The 18,712-nt window shown below is 40.5% G+C and overlaps 1 protein-coding gene across 8 annotated transcripts in view; it reads right to left on the minus strand.

The window, feature by feature from the left end:
* Nucleotides 1-18,712, minus strand: part of LOC119396007 (cytochrome b5 reductase 4) — a 327,851-nt gene that overhangs the window by 22,698 nt on the left and 286,441 nt on the right. For 7 of the 8 annotated variants that reach the window (XM_037663033.2, XM_049416859.1, XM_037663034.2 and 4 more), the window contains 7 exons: nt 16,779-16,879; nt 13,691-13,775; nt 8,702-8,770; nt 8,550-8,595; nt 8,072-8,305; nt 3,979-4,133; nt 1,797-1,829 (listed from right to left, as the gene is read on the minus strand). In XM_037663033.2, the coding sequence (XP_037518961.1) occupies nt 1,797-1,829; nt 3,979-4,133; nt 8,072-8,305; nt 8,550-8,595; nt 8,702-8,770; nt 13,691-13,775; nt 16,779-16,879 (723 nt within the window). The remainder of the gene's footprint in view (nt 1-1,796; nt 1,830-3,978; nt 4,134-8,071; nt 8,306-8,549; nt 8,596-8,701; nt 8,771-13,690; nt 13,776-16,778; nt 16,880-18,712) is intronic. The other variant, XM_049416860.1, reaches the window with a different exon arrangement.

Raw genomic sequence — 18,712 nt, forward strand, 5'->3', positions numbered from 1 at the left:
TACTAAAAAAATCCTGAAGTGTTGTTTTGAGGACGCCCTGAGGTTGTTATGAGTACGGACAACAGGACCGGATTAGTGCCATTCTAGTACCATAACAGGACGTTCTGAGGGCATCATAATGTCCTCAAGGTGGCATACTGAGGATGTCGTGAGGTTGTTATTGTGTTGTCTGGGAAGTTAGTTGAGAAAGATTAACATGGTTTAAAATTTCATTTTAGTTAATATTGCACTAGGATTTCATTACTTAGATGAGAAACTGAAGGCCAAAATTCTATTTTGGGGGGGATTTTGTTCTGAATGGTATGTCTGCATTATTTCACGCATGGTTGAATGATTTTTTTCGTGCATGAGACATTGTCACGTGGCAAAAATCTCAAAGCTTGCTCATTTCAGCTTGAGCAGTTGACTCCTCCAGAATACAATGTATAATCTAATTCTACTAATTAACTAGGCCCAAGTAGGTAACACGAAAATCCATGATGTCATAGCTATCAGGTGCAGAAACTGAAAACTGCTGGTGATCCCACCAGTTCTTCAGCGTACTCTTTATTTCTCTTTAGCATATCCCAGAAAGATACCGCGACAATGATGAGAAAAATGTTGGGAAGAATGACCACAACTCCTTCACATGTGTGTTGTCCTTCAGCAAATTAATGGAGATAAAATTTAAGGCTTGTCATGTTTTGCATGTTATCACTGAGAAGCCCAGCATGAGACAAACGAGACAACGCATCCCATAAGAAAGAACTGGGCACAAGTTTTCAGACTGTGAGCCATCTGGCAAATCTTGCATTGGCCTGCTAATGTTCCCAGCATAACAATTGCGAGTCTTCTGAGTGTTACGACTCTCAGGTAAAGTCCATCGCGTTCAATTATAACCTACTATATGAGTTGAAGAGATGTATGAAAAGTTGTGAAATCGACTGAGCGATTCAGGAAGTTCATATTCTGATGCAACAATGTAGCTTTGATAACTGCTATAGTGGAGGTATCGCTCCGGGTTTTACCACCAAAGGCTCTTTAAAATATGCACACTAATCAAAGTGCACGAGTGTCTTTGCATCTTGTCTCCACTGAAATGGGACCGTGGCAGCCGGGAATAGAACAAAAGACCCCAAGTTCAGCATTGAAAAATCGTAGCTTCCAAGTCGATACAGCAGTCAAAAAGTTGTAGAGATTTCGTGGACTGAAACGCAGCCTCCCTGTTCATCATAAACAGGATAGTCCTACTGACTATATATTTATCTTCACTGATGAAGAAGTGGTACAGTGAATGTAAATAATGTTGACACGCAAAATCAGCCCTGACAGAAGTTTCTAAGCTCATGATAGATTATAGGCATTATAGGCTCACAGGAAAAAGGGTTTAGTCTTGAAAGAGTGCGCGTGTCTCAGCAGTTAATTGGATCAATTTATATTAATTTCCTACACAGGCCTATGCACATCAGCAGGTTTAAAGTGGTGCATCTAGAGAAATTGACAGCATTCTGGCATCATTTAGACACAACAGTGTCTATGCCAAGTTTTATGGCCATCAACAGTAAGGCTGCGAGTTCTGAGCTTCATTGAATTATCCCTTTGTTACAATTCGGCATTCAGTAATCCATTTCAAGATCATGAAGAAACAAGCCCCGCAAGATGACCCTCTTAAGCACAATATGGCAAGAAACTATACTACTTAATAGTACTATGCCAGTCGAACGTGCAGTACTTTGGCAAGATTCCACACAGGCCACTAGTACATATGTATGCAAATAAAACAGTGCTTCCTGTAAGGAGAGCAAAGCGCTACTTACCATTATAGCTACTATACACATTATCTTGCAATTCTGAAAAAAAAGATAAGAACACTTTTGTAATGCAAGCAACAAAAACGACGGTAATGCAGCTATATTACAATGGTTCAATATTCATAAGAAGAACTTGCAACAACTGCTGCATGAACTATAACATAAGTTGGTTCTTTGTGAGTGACAGATTTGTTGGTCCACCAGAGAAGAAGTTGCATCAAAAAGGCAAAATACAGGCCAGTGAAGAATTCACAGATCTAGCTTTTAAAATCTGTGGTTGAAATATGAGTGCACTTTAACTGAGGATAGTGATAAAACACCTAACTGTCCTTCTTCCATGCTCAAATCACAAAAACCTAACAGTAAGAAGAAGACATCTATTTTAAAGCAATCCTTTTATTCTACTCTCGTCTTGCCCACTTTTCAAGAGCTGTCTTCTGTGTCTGAAGTTCTTTCACTCACCAAGCCTCATGCCTTTGTGTGAGTAGCTCTCGGCACTCTAGAAGCACAATTTCTTAATAGACATGTCTAAATGGCTGATTGGGCGAGTTGGCGACCCATGATACTCGAAATACAAGCGCTTAACTTAAATTAAACAGGAATTTAGAACGACAAGGACAAGCACATACTACCAAGTGAAAGCTTATTCTGAAAGCGTTGACATATATATAGCGACAGATAAATGTTCCGTAGGAACATCCAATAAGAGAACACAATGATAAAAATAAAAATGATGAAAGATATCACTGCCACACCTTGCCAAAGCCTGCATTGCCTTGCATTAAATTGTTCAACCCTATGGCATGTGCCGCTTTCCAAGAACACGAGCTCCATATCTGACAGGGCGACTGAGGGTTTACTCACACAAGACAGGTGATCACGTACTATGCTTGCAGCTTCAATAAGTGTGGTCATCTCTATGTTTACCAATCACAGAGCTGAAATAATTTTAACTTTATGGCTACAGTCAAACCCCATTAAAACGATGTCGGATGTGACACGAAAATGGCTTCGTTATATCTGAAAAGTTATTTTAAACGCATATTCAATACACTGCATCAATGGCAAGACTATTTTTCATTTAATTCGCTATAACAGATAGTTCGTTATAACTGTATTCACATTATCAAGATTCGACTGTATACACTTCCACACTGATAAGTCTGGGGCAAATACAGTTAAAACTTGATCTAACGAGACCCAATTTAACAAATATCCCAACCTAACGAAGAAATTCCCATTTCTCAGTAGGTACCACAGGGTTCATTGTTGTCAGCAACTCAAATTAACAAATTAATCATGGCACTAAACTCGAGTTAACGAAGTTTTTTTGGAAATAAGTGGGTAAAAAAATGCAGTGATTTCTTTTCAATTTTGACACAGACGAGTTTTTCTTTGGGCATGCGCTGTAACGCTATCACGTTAAAACATCTAGCCACCCTAGTCGCACCCCTAGTTTTATTTTGACGAGGCTGTACGCCATGCACATGCAAGAAAAAAAATTTAACAGTCGGCAGTGCTTTCACACCCACATGACGTGGGTGGTCGTGGTTTCTTGTCCGTGTAAATGCTCCCACAGAAATATGGTGGTTACTTTCATTGTTTAATGGTTGATGCGACAGATGGCACTGATCGATTCCTTGCAACTGTCTTGCTTTGCCTGCTTGCACAATCGGTGCATTCGTTCACCCCGTCTTTGCATATAGGCAGCTTGTAAGTTAGACAAGCAAGGTAGACTGTCACGTGACAGTCTGCCTCGCTTGCGTTACCCCGACATGGAGGCTCCATGTCTGGGCTACCCTCACAGACTTTCCACACATGCAGTCACGTGTTAGCAGCAAGTAAAACGCCACGGTAACCTTCGGGTGTCGCTATGTTACGATTTTAGATTTTGAAAGAGCTAGGAATTTTTTTTCTTAATTTTATGAAGTTACCAATTTAATGAAGTAATTCAAGCTAGTCATCCCTTTGTTAAATCGAGAGAGAGCGAGAAACAAACGTTTATTTGCAAAACAGTGTTCCGAGCGATGCTCGGTATCACCCTAAGGTGGGAGGGCTCCGTAGTCTAAGAACCCTCTGGCTTCGACTCGAGATTCAAGTGTATAATCATAAAACCCCTGATATGCTGCACTGAGCAAAAGCACCACCTTTGATCATGTAGCGTATGCTATGCTAATATATGACTTACCAACATGAAAAAGGTAAAAATATTTCGAGAGCCGAATTCGTATCCGAAGAGTCTTCCCTGATAGGTCCGCCACAACTTTATCTTCTTCGATGATCGCATCGCCCATGGACTGGATGGTGATAGTGACCGTAGAGTCATCTTGAAACCACTCGTAGCTGTAGGAAGTGAGAGCATTGAGAAGGCATTACACTTTTGAACAACGAAGCAACATTTAATTTATGCAATGCTACTTCAACTTCTCACTGATAAAAAATTGTGATGCTCATGAGCTTGATTTAGCCACCCATAAGCCATGAACTCAATGTAGCACCGTGTGAAGCATCTCAGTGGGAGTTGACTGCCAACAAAACAATGTAAAATTTCAGACAACATAATTTTCCCTTGTTCAGAATTAATACTTGATGTGGACACCAAAACATCAGTGATACAATTAACGACCACTAATGGATGCTTGTTTTCTATTTAGCTGAAGTCAATCGCTGCCTTCAGCAGCTATTGACTTCAGTCCCTACCACAACACAGACCCAGAGTACTGATTGCATTGCACCGCATGGCATTTTCTTCTTCTTATTATTTTGCTAATGGGTTCAATTCCTGTTTCTTACGAAATGCGATGACGTCGTTTACTGCACTTTGCAATGGCATTCATAATAGGCAAGTGTTGAAAACTCAGACCTCCAATCTGGCCTCCCGCATAGCACATAAGCTTTCGTGGGTCATTGGAAACCTTGATGCAACCTTGCGGTGATGAATGATATTAGTAACGGTAGTTAATATCCTTAATGGCAATGATTACCCAGACTTCTCTTTGCCACAGCAATGCATTTTAAGCAAGAAAAGTTTTAAAACTCATCTTGACAATCGCATCAGTAAGGGGGGACGTGGCAATGAAAACTATTTTTGTTATTTATGGAGATAAAATGTTGAAATGTCGCATGCAGATGTTATTTGTTGTGCTGATATCATAACAAAAATCGGATTTGAGCTATCTGCTGTGGTTTTTGAGCTACAACACTCGATAGACTCTCACTGTCATCCCAAATTAATTAATTAATTACACATAAATTCGTCAAGATTTTCACATAAGAATTTTCACAAGGGCCCATTCTGTGCTGCAAAGCTATTGGTTTATTTTTTATTATTCAAATAAGCACACAAAAAATTTCTGAAATGTCCTGTACATACTGTCTTACTAACAACTTTGACAAAAAGCCAATTATAAACCTCTGTATGACATACAGACAAATATGGACAGCTTTACGGCACTCACCAATGTGTCAGGATCTAAGTTCGGAAGACGGAATGGTTATATCTTTGTTTGTTGTGAAATAGCACAGGAATGACTGACAGCAACTGCTCAAAAAATGAAAGCTAAGAAAACGGAACTGAGAAGGGAGCTGGTTTTTATTTTTTATTGTAGAAATGCAGCTTTGCAGCTGTCTTGAGCTTTGATCTGTCCTCTTTACGATGATGTCAAGATGATGACACTGTGCCAAGGAACAGCTGCAAGATTTGCATTTTCTAAAACCCAATTTTCTCATAATTTTTTATGACAGCACACTAGTAAAATGCTTTTTTCTCGACTTCTACTGCTTATTTTGGTCTAATATTTCACCATGACGTGAAAGATGGTATCAGGACTGCAAAAAGAAAAATTAAACTGAAAAATTGAACATTTTGACCAAATTTACCATTCTCATTACCACATTGAAACTGAAAAATTGAACATTTTTGACCAAATTTACCATTCCCATTGCCACATTGCCCCTTAATAACTAAGCAAGGTTGATCATTCAGGCACACTCCATATTCACAAGACAACCAGCAAGCCAACCTCAACCACTTCAAACTCTTTACACAACTCACTCAATTCACTGCACACTCTGCAGGATGACAGTTCTTACAGCTGTGTGTGAATTATAATTAAACATTGAGCATGTACGCAAGATTAAGTGGGCTCGAAAGGCTCTGCAATGCATTTTGGACATGAGAATCAGTCATGTTAGATGCAAGACCAAGCTGTTGTGATTACCTGAGACAAAGATATTACCATGCTGCACAAAGCAGACCATAAGCAATAGAGCTCTCAATTTCGCTGGTGCCTCACTGCAGCTTTTCTCAATTCCAAAAACCTTTCAATGCACCTAAATCTATGGCTGCATTTCGTACTAGATTAACTGGAATTCTTATCTTCAGATAAAACAGCTGTCAGAAAATATCGTTTTTTTTTATTCGTTTTTTTGTATTCGTATGTGCTAGGTGCATAAACAACCACTGCATCTAAAGGCGCCACGAATACCTTCTCCATAATACATATATACTGTGTCATCACTTGTGTTCTACTGATCGCCCCGCTCTGATTGCACTTGCACTCATTGGCGCATAAGAGGAGTGTTCAAAAAGAAAATGGAATTTTGAAAGAGCTTGCCAAATGGCAGAGGGAGTGCACTGCAGCCACTGACCGTGCATAGCGGCTGGTTTAGACAACAAACTGCAATTTGCCTCGTTTCGCTCCAACCATTACACGGCAAACTACAGCCAATGAAGTGAACACGTGCACATTCTGCTCATCGGATTTGTATTTAAGTGACAATAAAAGAGCTTGAAGAAAAACGAGTATGTGAGTGTGTCCTTAACGAATGATGGACAACGGCTGGCAGTGCACACCGACAAGTGCTAAAGCATGTACACGTCCTCCATAGGTTGTTATTTTATCCCAAGTAGCTAGAACTGTGAACAGTTACGACTACACCTTACTATGCACAGCATGAGAGCTTCATATGACATGTTGCACTTACTGTAGGAGTTTTATGAAGCACGCACAAACAGTCGTGGTGCTTAGCAACAGCTTGCAATGACAACGTTTCTGTGTGTTTATTTGGAAAAAATTAAGGGCTCTACACTGGGTGCCACAATATTCAGAGTTCTGTCACAAGATGCCTGCACGCAATAAGGCCAGGGACATTGAATGTTCTTTACTGAAATGTAGGAGTAATAAGTAGGGACGGGCGAATAGCGAATTTGAGGTTTGAAGCGAATCCGAAGCAAATAGTGATTTGGTCGAATAATTTCGAATCGAATAGTTCGAATAGTATTTACCGCATATTATTAAGAAAAATGAGCATTTTTGTCATGACACTTGCACAATATTTTTAAGGATTGGAACTAGGTATGAGCAAATGTCACGTTTTTGGTTTGAAATGAAGTGGAAGCAGCCTTGAATAGTATCAAGATTTGAATAGCAGTAGGGTACAAGTTATAAGTGAAGCAATACATTAAAATTTAAAAATTACTCCACTTAGCGCATATAAGCCCATATAACACGCTTTTAAACTTAAAAAAATATGTACGTTTAACCTTGAAGTGTGGCTTCGCGGCAGTGCAGATTTCCCCTGGATGAGTTGTTTCACGGCACAGCAACCAGACGCTGCAGTGAAACCACCTTTACAGGGGATTATGTGTGGTCAAATGTACATACATAGTATATTCGTTCATTTCGAATACTTCGAAATTTCGAATAATCTAAATTCGTATTGAAGCGAATTCGAATACTGTAATATTCGTTCGAATATTCGAAACGCCCGAATATTCGCCCATCCCTAGTATAATAAGGAAAAGTAAATGACAGTCAACAAGCACGCAGCATTAGAGAGAGAGGAACAGCAACTGCGGTTTACATAATATGCATATGATGCTTCAATTTCTAACACATGATGTGTAGGATCTGGCACGACTTTGACTGTAATCTGTGCAGGTTTAACATTAAACAGCGTACGTGTACTTGCAGCTCTTCACAATTCTAGCTACTTGGGATAAAATAACAAGCTACGAAGGATGTGCACATGCTTCAGCACTTGTTGCTGTGCACTGACAGCCCATGTATATAATTCATTAAGGACGTAAAACGGAATGCATTCTCGCATCCGAGGCTGGCGTAGTGACTGCTATATTTTCTATTAAAATTTCTGCACTTCGCGCTATGAAGCTGCCCTCGCCCCAGAAAGTTTTAGTGCCCTTTCTCAACTACAAGCTGGTAGCGCTAAACAGGAAAACAGAAAAGAAAGAAGAAATAAAACACGTCGTGGTGACGTACCGTGGGCTGAGCACTGAAGGCAACGACCTGCTCTTCCACAGCCACCCCCATTGTGGAAGAAACCGCGGGAACATCGCGGAAGGTCTGAAGGATAAGCTCTGATTGCCAGCGATTCCACTCGTATTCAAAGCATTCAAATACTTCTTGCAGGAGGATATTCGTGAAAGGATGCCCTTCAATACCGAGTAGTACGTTCCACAACTCTGCTGAGAAGTGCTGAAGGGCCCTTTTAAACTGTGTTGGAAAGTAGAATTACACAACAATTATTCTGCATGAATACTTGTACTAAGCGCTTACTCACTCGGAGCCATTCTGACTAAGCCTTACGAGCCTGCACTAAACACTACTGTTTCTACAGACAAAGCTAGAAGGTAATGGTCTCGAGCCATGCTAGCCATTGGTCGTGCTGCTGCAGGACACACTGAGCGCAGTAGGAATTCTACAAGAAAGATACATTGCGAATGACGATTATCCTCACCTAACAGCCGGCTTAGGTGATGTCCCTTCACTGATGTCTGGAACATCTGAGTGGCACAAAAGAAATGAGAGAAAAGCAAAAACGTTACTGATGCTGTATCCTTGTCTGTGAAAGATTCTGTTGCAGCTTGGCGAATATTAGTTCACAGTTACCTTCTGAGGTTGCTGTGTCGGTCCTTTGCAGTTTCTTGATAAATGGTATCCTTGGCACTGGAAAACTAGCTGGAAAGGAAGGGGGAAAAAAAGGAGACATCTAATTTAAGTGTTAGCTAAAAAAATGCAGTATGCTGATATTGATTATGAGCTGCCTGTAAAGGACAATGATATCAAGAAAGTCACGTGACTTATCAACTATTCTAATCACAATTAAAAGCAATTACCATATGCCTTAACTGTACTTAAATAGATGACGCAAATTAAGTAAAACCTCCACTCAGAAAAAAAGTCACACGGTCCCTTATGCATTTGTTAAGACGACTCGAGGCTGAAAGCCATCTTTTTCTTTTCAGTCAATTATATTGATCCCGCCCATAGCTTTCCACACCCATGTGATTTGGACTGCCTCCAGGATCGGAGAACTTGGAAGATTTCTGTACCTCATGAGGTTTTGCAGTGCCTCTGTGATCGGCCCACCTTTGACCAAGCGACAATGCCATGGGATCACGTCATTATGTGTCGTCACACGATGTGACGTCATATAGCGACATCACGATGACGTCACAAATTTTGGCGACCTGTGACGTCGTGATGATGTCATGTATAGTGGTGTCATCACATGACAATGATTTTTTGCATCCATCGTGTTGACACCACTGACGGTCACTTTTTGCTTTTGATGAGGCATCTAAGGCTTTCGCCTGAAAACATCGTACCATGGCATTGCATGGGAAGGGTTATAAAAAACTTTCCTAACTAATTATGTAATGTGCCAACAGATGAGAGAAGGGGGAATTTCGAGGGCTCGTCCAGGGCAACCCAAGGATGGCTGTCCTGGCACAGGGAGCACTGGCCTTCTTCATAAGCGAATGTGCCGAGAGCCATTATACTGTGTCAATCTAAAGCTGTTTAGCTCAGGCTGTTGCAATCCTGCGTGTTGCAACTTCTGTGATACCAACACGAACAATGATTTGAAGTTTAGCAGAGCCATGAATTGGGCTAGTTGGTGGTTGCTCATGATTTCTTCTTGCGCTTTGTACTATGAGACGGCGACAAGACAGGGACAAGTTGCGCAACCCCTGGCTTGTCCTTGTCTCGTCCCCAATCTCACAGTATGTTGATCTTGAAGAATAAATTATTGTGATGTTTTTTGTGAAGCTCGGAGGATCTGCCACCAAGACACTACACATGATGCGTAAAGTTTACAAGATGAGTTGTTCGAAGATTTCCGAGTGGCACGTGCACTTTAAAAATGGTAGAATATTCCTGCAAGATGACAAGAAGTTAGAAGGACCTTCAATGAGCTCAACATTGCAATATGTTGAAACCATTTCACAACTTGTGCACGAGGATCGTTCAAGAACAATCCATGACATTGCTTCTACTGTCACATTGTCATATGGAGCAGTGCAGTCAATCCTCACACGTCAGCTGGAAATAGGACTTTCCAGCTTACGTGTGAGGATAGGACTTTCCAGCTGAAAACAGAATCCACCTGAAACTTGCATTTTTCAGCTGAAAGTGGCATTCATCTTCTAAAGAAGCTGGACTTAGTGGGAGAAAAGTTTACAGCCTAGCTTCTTTGGAATGCTGAGTTACACCCCAGCAAAAGATATATTTTTTTAAAACCGGCCAGAATTTTCCATGTATTTTGTGGGAGAGCTCAACAATTCAATATGTTTGTTTTAATTTCAGTTGGCATGCGTTTGCCAAAAAACTAGTTAGCAAAGAAAAAAACGGCTCATTTATTCGAGTCCGAGGTGTGCTCGAGCATTAATGTTGTGACATGTTTATCTCAGAAGAGGTGCGTGCTACCTCTCTGTTCTGTGCACGTGCATGCTGAAATGCATCACCAATCTTGCCACTTTACCAACGTTATCTGACTTGAAGCTTGATCCGTTCGATCTCGATGAGTCGCGCCACATAGCTGCTTTTATAAAGCTTCCATATTTCGCCACGTTTGTTGTTTTTAAGTAGCGTTCATGGTGATAGCATTTTCACTCATCGTTAGTTACTTATAATATTGTTCATAAGTTTGTACACACTACCACACACATAAGAAAACTTTCGTTGCGTTTTCGATGTCTTACAATGATTCTGCATTGTTTTAGGTGAATTAGCAGAGTTAAAAAGGCAAAATTTCTAAAACCGATGAGCGCAGTTTTGTACAGCACACATGATGTGTGTGTCATGGCTGTTGTGTTGGTCAGTGAGGCATATGCATGCATGCTTGTGTACAATTAGTTTTAAAGAAGGGGTCGTGAACAAACCTCGTTAATCCAGCTGCACTTCTTGGGACATTTTTACATGTGCACGGAAGAAACTACGATTTGACATGGTTAAACGTTAGCAGTGGTTGGTTATTTTGATGTACTACACGTCGTGGCGATCGCTGGCCATTCTTCCACTTAAGGTAACTATTAGAGCTGTGCGAATAGCAAAATTTTGGGTGCAAAGCGAATTCGAATATTGGATTGTGAGTGCGAATCGAATCGAATATTTTTCGAATATTTCTAGAATATTTCTAGGATATCTTTCGAATACTTCGAAGTGTAATTGCAGAAAAAAAAGTTAGAGAGGATTCCTAAGCATATTCTTATGAGATAGCAACATGAAAGTGTTTCTTTTTGCTAGGTTGATGAAGCACTGGCAGGGTGGTGTTTCATAGTTGTCTTATCAAGAATGAGGCAATGTAGAGGCCGAATTGTATTTATGTACATGATTTGGTGCAACCAAAGTGTTGCCAACAACACTTCACACGTGATAGGCAAAGATGCCATTTCCTCAGCCTCTCCTCCTCTTTCAACTTCTGTGGAAGCCCAACTGATGTGGCAGACAAGGGTGTGCTCCCTTCAAGTCCAGAGTTCCAAATCTACCTCCTAGACATCGACATATAAGAACATCTGAAATTTTGGATGCTAAAAAGCTTCGGCGTCCGACTTTTCGGACTTTCTGCCCAAATTTCAGGTCCAAAACAGCATTACTTGAGCCCCCACCTCTGCCACATCTTTCATCTCCAAGTTGGAACTAGCGTTTTCTTGAGTTAATACATTGGCAACTGTAGCGGAGCTTGAAAGGCAGCTTTGCCGCAATACCGGGGTGTGATGAGGTGAAGCATATTGAAAATCTAGGGACCACTTACAATCGGACGTTGACTGTCTCTTGGCCAAGTTCAACCGTAACAGAGCCTGAAAGGCAGCTTTGCCGCAATACGAGAATGTAATGAGGTGAAGCATATTGAAAGTCTGAAGGGGTCATTTTCAATTGGACGTTGACTGTATTTGTTTTTGGGAAGTTCGAATAGTTCGAATAGTAAAATTCCAGTGCGAATCGAATCGAATAGTAAACACTATTTGAAAAATATTCGAAATTTCGAATATTCGCACACCCCTAGTAACTATACCTTTTTCACCTATGTATCGGCTACAATTTTAAGCGTGCATGCGTGCGTCTGCGTTAATTCTAAAAAGCCTGCTTGACCAGCACGTGACTATTAACGGCTTGAGTGCTGTATGCAATGTGTCTGCACTTGAAGTACGTGAGTTATTGTGTTGCTGAAGCCCAACTGGCAAACAACGTCGTACAGGCGTGTGCCTTGAGCTTATTGTTAAAAAAGTTGGAGTGACATGCTGCAAATGAAACAGTACAAGTGACGATGACAAAGCCCTCGTACATCGTTAGCCCTATGTGTACGTGTTTTTGTCTTTTCATGCTGCTTATTTTGCAGCTTGTCCTGCAAAGTAACGTCCGCATCTCTCCATTCCGACCTAGTAGCTTTTTCTTGTGAAACCCACAGTATGAATCTGTATTAACTCGCCCGGTTTTTAGTTTCGCGATTGTAATCTGTCCCACGTAATCGAGGCATCAGCGTGTTCTTCCACTACAAGTGCAAGTATATGGTTGCCTCTATCTGCTGGCCGTTCAATTCATCGGAAAGCAGCCACCCCTCAGAGAGGCAGTGAGGGCGTGCTGACCTTTGAATTATATATAGAAAAATGCCTGATGGGACATTTACAAAGTGCTTGTTAGTGTTAAAAGCTCCAAGAATGGCTATCAAGCAACTGTGGTTTTTGTGTCAAAATAGTAAATCATGCAAGCTACATAAAAAAGGATGTAGGTAACTGTGGCATTTTTTATGTTAATTGTGACTGCCTGTGATTAATATGCGATGACATGAAAATTTCTTATGAAATTGAGTGTATTACGTTGATTGCTTTTCCACTTACTGCATATGTTTCTTTCAGATGGTGAATCACAAGACGCCTGATAAAACGGCACACTTAGGATGTCATCTTGGAAGAGATGCTGTAGGCAATACAATAAATTGATTCAAGGTTCAGCGCCACAATGGCTACAATTTGTGCAGTTTACTGGACCAGTTGGGCTTTGCAGCCCTGTGAAGGGGCAGGCAACGGCAGCAAGCAAATCCATAATTCCAGCTACAGCCAGCCTCGATACCACTTTTATGGAAATTAACACCCATAAGTGCTCTAGGGGAATAAGTTACAGGTTATTCAGCTGCAGTGACCAGTGCTGTGTACTACCCTAGAAAGTGGACCTAGCTTAAGTCACTTCCAGTCAAATTTCAGCTGGAAGTTATTGCAGTGAGATCCCTGGAACCGGAAATTTAATCCAGCTGGAATTTTTCCCAGCTGCAGCCTCCTTGCATTCCTGTTGGATTATGGAACCGGAAATTTCATCTAGCTGGATTTTTTCCAGCTGTCTTCCCAGCTAGAAAAGGCTCCAACAGGACGAAATTTCTGGTTCCATAATCCAGCTGGAAGTAAAAACTTTTTCACGTAGGTATGTACCTCCACATATTACAGCTGCTTGAATGCACATTAGCAAATAATCTCTGTATTGTATGAGCTGACCCTGAATATATTTTTTTAATGATTTGATTGTAATGAGCCAGGCATCAAGCTGACTCTGTGATCCAAGAGTGAAAAGAAAAAGCAACACAGAGGAAGTTTTCTGCAAACTCACATTTACGAACTTGAATGGCAGGGCCAACAACCTTGCCAATGAGGCACTTCTCGAGCATGGACTCAAAGTTCACCCACTTGTGAACCTGCAGGATGATGAAAAAAATATCAAGACCAAAATCACACAACACCAAAGACACAATTTCGAACAGCCGATTATAGGGTGTGCTGAAAGAGTTCATGCAAAGTTTTAGATATATTCATGGCTATCATAGTATGATGGAAGGATTATCTTCCAATCAATCAATCAATCAATCAATCAATCAATCAATCAATCAATCAATCGATCGATCAATCAATCAAACAATCAATCAATCAATCAACCTACTGAATCCAACACATTTTCTACCACCTCTTTTCATCAGCAGCTAGAAGCCCCTTGAAAAATCCTTCTGCCTTACATCCTACAACAGTGATCTCATTTCTTCTCATGTAAGTTTCACATCAATGAAATTTTTTCCATTTCTCCACAGCACCAGTTAACACACTCTGGAAACAAGCCATTGCAGGACACTAAATCTAGCAAGCAGGAACTCAAAGATTGCGATGGAAGTATGTACACTGCATACTACAAATCAATGCAGATTTTGTACGAGTACTGGCACTGGTACAGCTAAAATTCAGTGCCCTGCAAACATGCTGATGAGCTTGGTTGCATGAAACACTTACTCTGGCATATGTTTCATTATCTCAGAAAGCTACATTGAAGATTTGATCTTGAGCTAGAAATTCATGATGCGCAATAGGTGCTCTTTCTAATTAGCAAGTGAATTTTTCTAAATTGCCCATTTTCCCAACTATAGACCACTGCAATTATCGTTAAAATGAAAATGAAGTGATAGCTGTAAGAGCTAATGCATGTGAGTTGCATTATAAGGGCCACATCTGTGTTTTTCTTGTTGTAAACTAGGAAAGTGCTCATACACGGCGATTGTGACAATGAATGTTCATTGTAGCTTGAGAATTTCAATTAAACTCTGAGGTTTCATTCTCCAAAAGGAGGATATGAACACAAGGCACATTGAAATGGAGGACTACAAATTAATTTTGACCCTCCGTGATAGTTTAATGCGCGCCTAAGTCTAAGTATATGGGCAGTTTTGCTTATCAACCCTCCTGAAATGCAGCTGCCGTGCTTGGGAATTGAACCTGCGCCCTCAGTATTAGCAAAGTGATCACTGAGCTACTAACTGCCAAGGCAAGCATGACTTGGCAAACTGCTTCATGAGAATGACAGCCATACAGTCAAGAAAAGGATTAATTCATGATAGTCAAAAGTACAATGAACGTGGCTGCGATTATTGTCTCGTTTTTACAACATTACATTTTTGATGAACCTTTACTTTTCACTCCTTGTTGTACAACTTCAGCTAAGTGTTGTATACGTAAGCCCTGGATGCACAGCCCATGAGTGATTTTAGCAAGTATTAATAGCAAATGATCTAAACAAAATCCTTCCAAAATAATTGAAATAGTCACTCAAAGGTATCTGCACATAAGAGAAATCGCACGACTGACATTTCTGTTCTGGCATGACCTATGGATTGTAAAAAAAAAATCACAGCATATCCACGGAGTGAATGATGATGAGTGGGCGAAGCTGCGGAGGTTCATCGGTAAACCGTGAATCTTCCGTGAATTCTGCCCAGTACATTATCACCGACGTGAGATCGGGCGCGTTTATACTAAAGGTTCGATGAGTTATGACGACTTGCAGCTCACTTTAATTTTACATGTACGCTGTGAATTTTCATTGTTTAGAAAACCATTGCTTTAGAAAACATCTGGCGTCTTTCGTTAAGCAGCTGGCGTCTTTCGTTTTGCTTTAGAAACATCTGGCGTTCTTTCGTTTTGCTTTTACAAAACATCTGGCGTCTTTCGTTGGTTTATTTCATCAATCAACGGCGTTTTGAACAAAATTTTTATTGTTTAATCACGCACAGGAAAAATCTCACCAGGCACTACCTTGGAGGTAAACAATGGCTGCTTATGGGAATGAGAGACAGAAGAAGTCGGCTTTTAGCTACTAACGTTTCCTACTGGAACATGCCAATGGCTGCTAATGGCGAATGAGAGACAGAAGAATTCGGCTTTTAGTTAACGCGCACACTGCGAATTGTTTATTGTTCAACAACGCACAGGAAAAATCTCCCACCGGCACCACCTTGGAGGTCAAAGCGTAAGACTGGTTACGCACTACGACTACTACGACTACTACGAGGGACGAAAGGGTGCCGCCTTAAGGAGCTTCGCCCCTAAAACAGCTCTCGAAAGCCATGTTGTCCCTGAAAGCACCTCCACCATTTAGGGAGGCTAAGCTTCATTACAATGAACTTTCATCTATGTACTTTCCTAACCTCCATGAATGGCTTGCACACTGTCGAGTAATTAGATGAATGTAAGAAAGTTATGTAGGTGTGTGTGTGTGTGTGTCTTTGTGCGTGCGTGTACCCAGGGACTCCAGTTAATTATATATATATATATATATATATATATATATATATATATATATATATATATATATATATATTGCCACACGCGTTTATTGCTGTATTCTGGTTTCAGCCACAAAACAAACTGTTAGCAGACCACACCACAATGTTTTGGAAGCTTCGAGATTGTTTGAGATCATTCTGTTAAGATTATATGAGCACCAGCGATAACGCTAGAGGGTTTGACGACTGCTGTGTAAAAGATGACGCGTTCCGCTGATGATCAGATTACTGATGAATGGCGCTCTGTTCGCCGCCATCAAAGTACAGCGTGTATTGCTTGTATTTTAACTTCACATTTCCTGGGCACAAGTTTGCTCAGCCCAATAAGGAGTATCGTCTTGAACCTGCCGACTCCTGCCTTCTTCAATGTCACGACCACGTGACAATATGCATCAAGCAAATCTTTCCGAGTGGGAACTATACATGTGGATTATTGCACTACGCATTAAACTCACTCAGTCATCCATCTACAGCTTTTCAGTTAAGTAGTTGCACAATGCAACAAAAAAATGAAGGGCATCTCTATACACCGTAACTTTGTCTTTCCAGCTGAAAAGTAAGGTACAAAGAGCGCCGCCACTACTTCAACATTACCTGGTTGAACAGGTCAGTGGCATCCTTCCCGACACCCTTGAGTAGCTCGTCTACACCACCAGGGTGGTATTCCATGTATGGAGTAACATTGTACACACGACCTGTGAGGAAAAAAACGTAGTCATACATTACACAACGCATAAAAAACTGCACTTGTCTCTTGAATGCCTATACCATAAGTACTTATTTCATCCTACTCAAAAGGAAACACTATGCTCTTGTTATTGTTGGAGGCGTGTTTTTCAAACAAGTTCCTACTTTTACAGCAGATTCTAAGACAATGAAGAAAGTTGTTTAGAACTTTATAACAAAACACAAGAAAATATATGATTGTTTCATAAATTAAATTTATCAGTTTGATTATCTAAAGTAGATTATTGAACCTACTATATAGGTTTCTCTGTATTATTTCACTAGTTCGCGAATAAGAGTTCCAAAAAATCATGCAGATCAATGGAATCTCAGGAAATGGTGCACATTTTTGGGCTAGTTTATGAAACATATTATAAAATCCTAATTATATCCTAATTTATGCCTCTAGTTTTAAGGCTTTGTAGCCAAAATAGGTATATTTCCTTAAAGCTGTAAGAAATGAAAAGTTCTTGAATAGGAGCTGTCGTTGGAGCCAATGTTACGACAAGCGGTTTTGTCTTTTTCAAGGCTGCACAACAGTTGCAGCCTTCGAGAAGATAAGACCACTTGCTGAAACGTTGTCTCCAGCGACACCTCGTGCTCAAGAACTTCTCATCTCTTCTAGCTCCCATCTTCCCCTGAACTCCCGAACTTCCGACTGAAGCTGTAAAGTTATACTACATGACGCTGTAGACACGCAACTTGGCAATTAGTTAAAGTATATTGCCACCCATAAAAAAACAGGATTTTCTTATATTGTGCTTTTCATTTGTGCATTTGTGAATGCCCGTTTATTCAAGGCTATTTAGGAAAAATAAATATGCTTTTACGTTGACCCCTTTGAGAATTATCAGCATTTTTTCAACCCCTTCCTGCCTCCTGCACATATATCCAACACCAGAACTGAAAGCTTCCAATTCAGTAATGCGCATGAACTCTTCAGAATTCTCTCTATAGATGTGGATCTCATGTCATGACACTTTGATGTAGTAAGGTACAAAATCTTGGAGAAGCATTTTTTTTAACATCTGATGCTCTTGAATTCAACAACACATACTGCTAGAGGGCTATGAATGTGGTGGCCCAGCATAATGTTAACGCTAAAAATAAATAAATAAATAAATAAATAAATATTCTTTGGGCAGTACTACTGGCTGTGAAAATGTAAGTAGAAAATGTTTTGCATCATTTCTCCAAATTCTTCCAATGTGGCAAATACAACCTTTCTGGTGAACTTTTCCAACAAACATCTGTAAGTATTCCGACTAGTTCATACACAATACCACCTTGAGCGGGGGTTTCACAGACGCTGCCTGCGGACCTTTCGTTAGCCCCGCGACCCAGACATGAATGCCTTCGTCCATTATTTCTTTTTCGTAATAAGTATGTTCATGACTTACACAGGTGTGACTGGTCTCAAGAATTTTTTTTTTTTTGTGAGGCACACCATTCGGTCACCATGTGTTAAAACATAACCGTGGAATAATAACTATGTTTCAGAATCGGCATCCAGATTTTCAGATTTCAATCATTTACGAGAGCAGTGCCGATATGTTTCTCGAAACCTGGCGTCAAATCCACACATAAACGAATTAACTTCAGAAATGACCCATATATAAGATGGGGGAAAGGACTGTCAAATGGCAACATTAGCTGACATTTCATTCAAACTGCCCTCCCCCCTTCTGCTCCGATTTCCTTCACCATACCGGCCCATCAGGAGGCAAAATTTCGTCACTGCAGCCCGCTATAGCTGAGGTGAGTTTTAGACCCCTGACCTAGAGGTAAATGTGTTGCCATAC

The sequence above is a fragment of the Rhipicephalus sanguineus genome, chromosome 6, assembly GCF_013339695.2.
Source record: "Rhipicephalus sanguineus isolate Rsan-2018 chromosome 6, BIME_Rsan_1.4, whole genome shotgun sequence".
Lineage (NCBI taxonomy): Eukaryota > Metazoa > Arthropoda > Arachnida > Ixodida > Ixodidae > Rhipicephalus > Rhipicephalus sanguineus.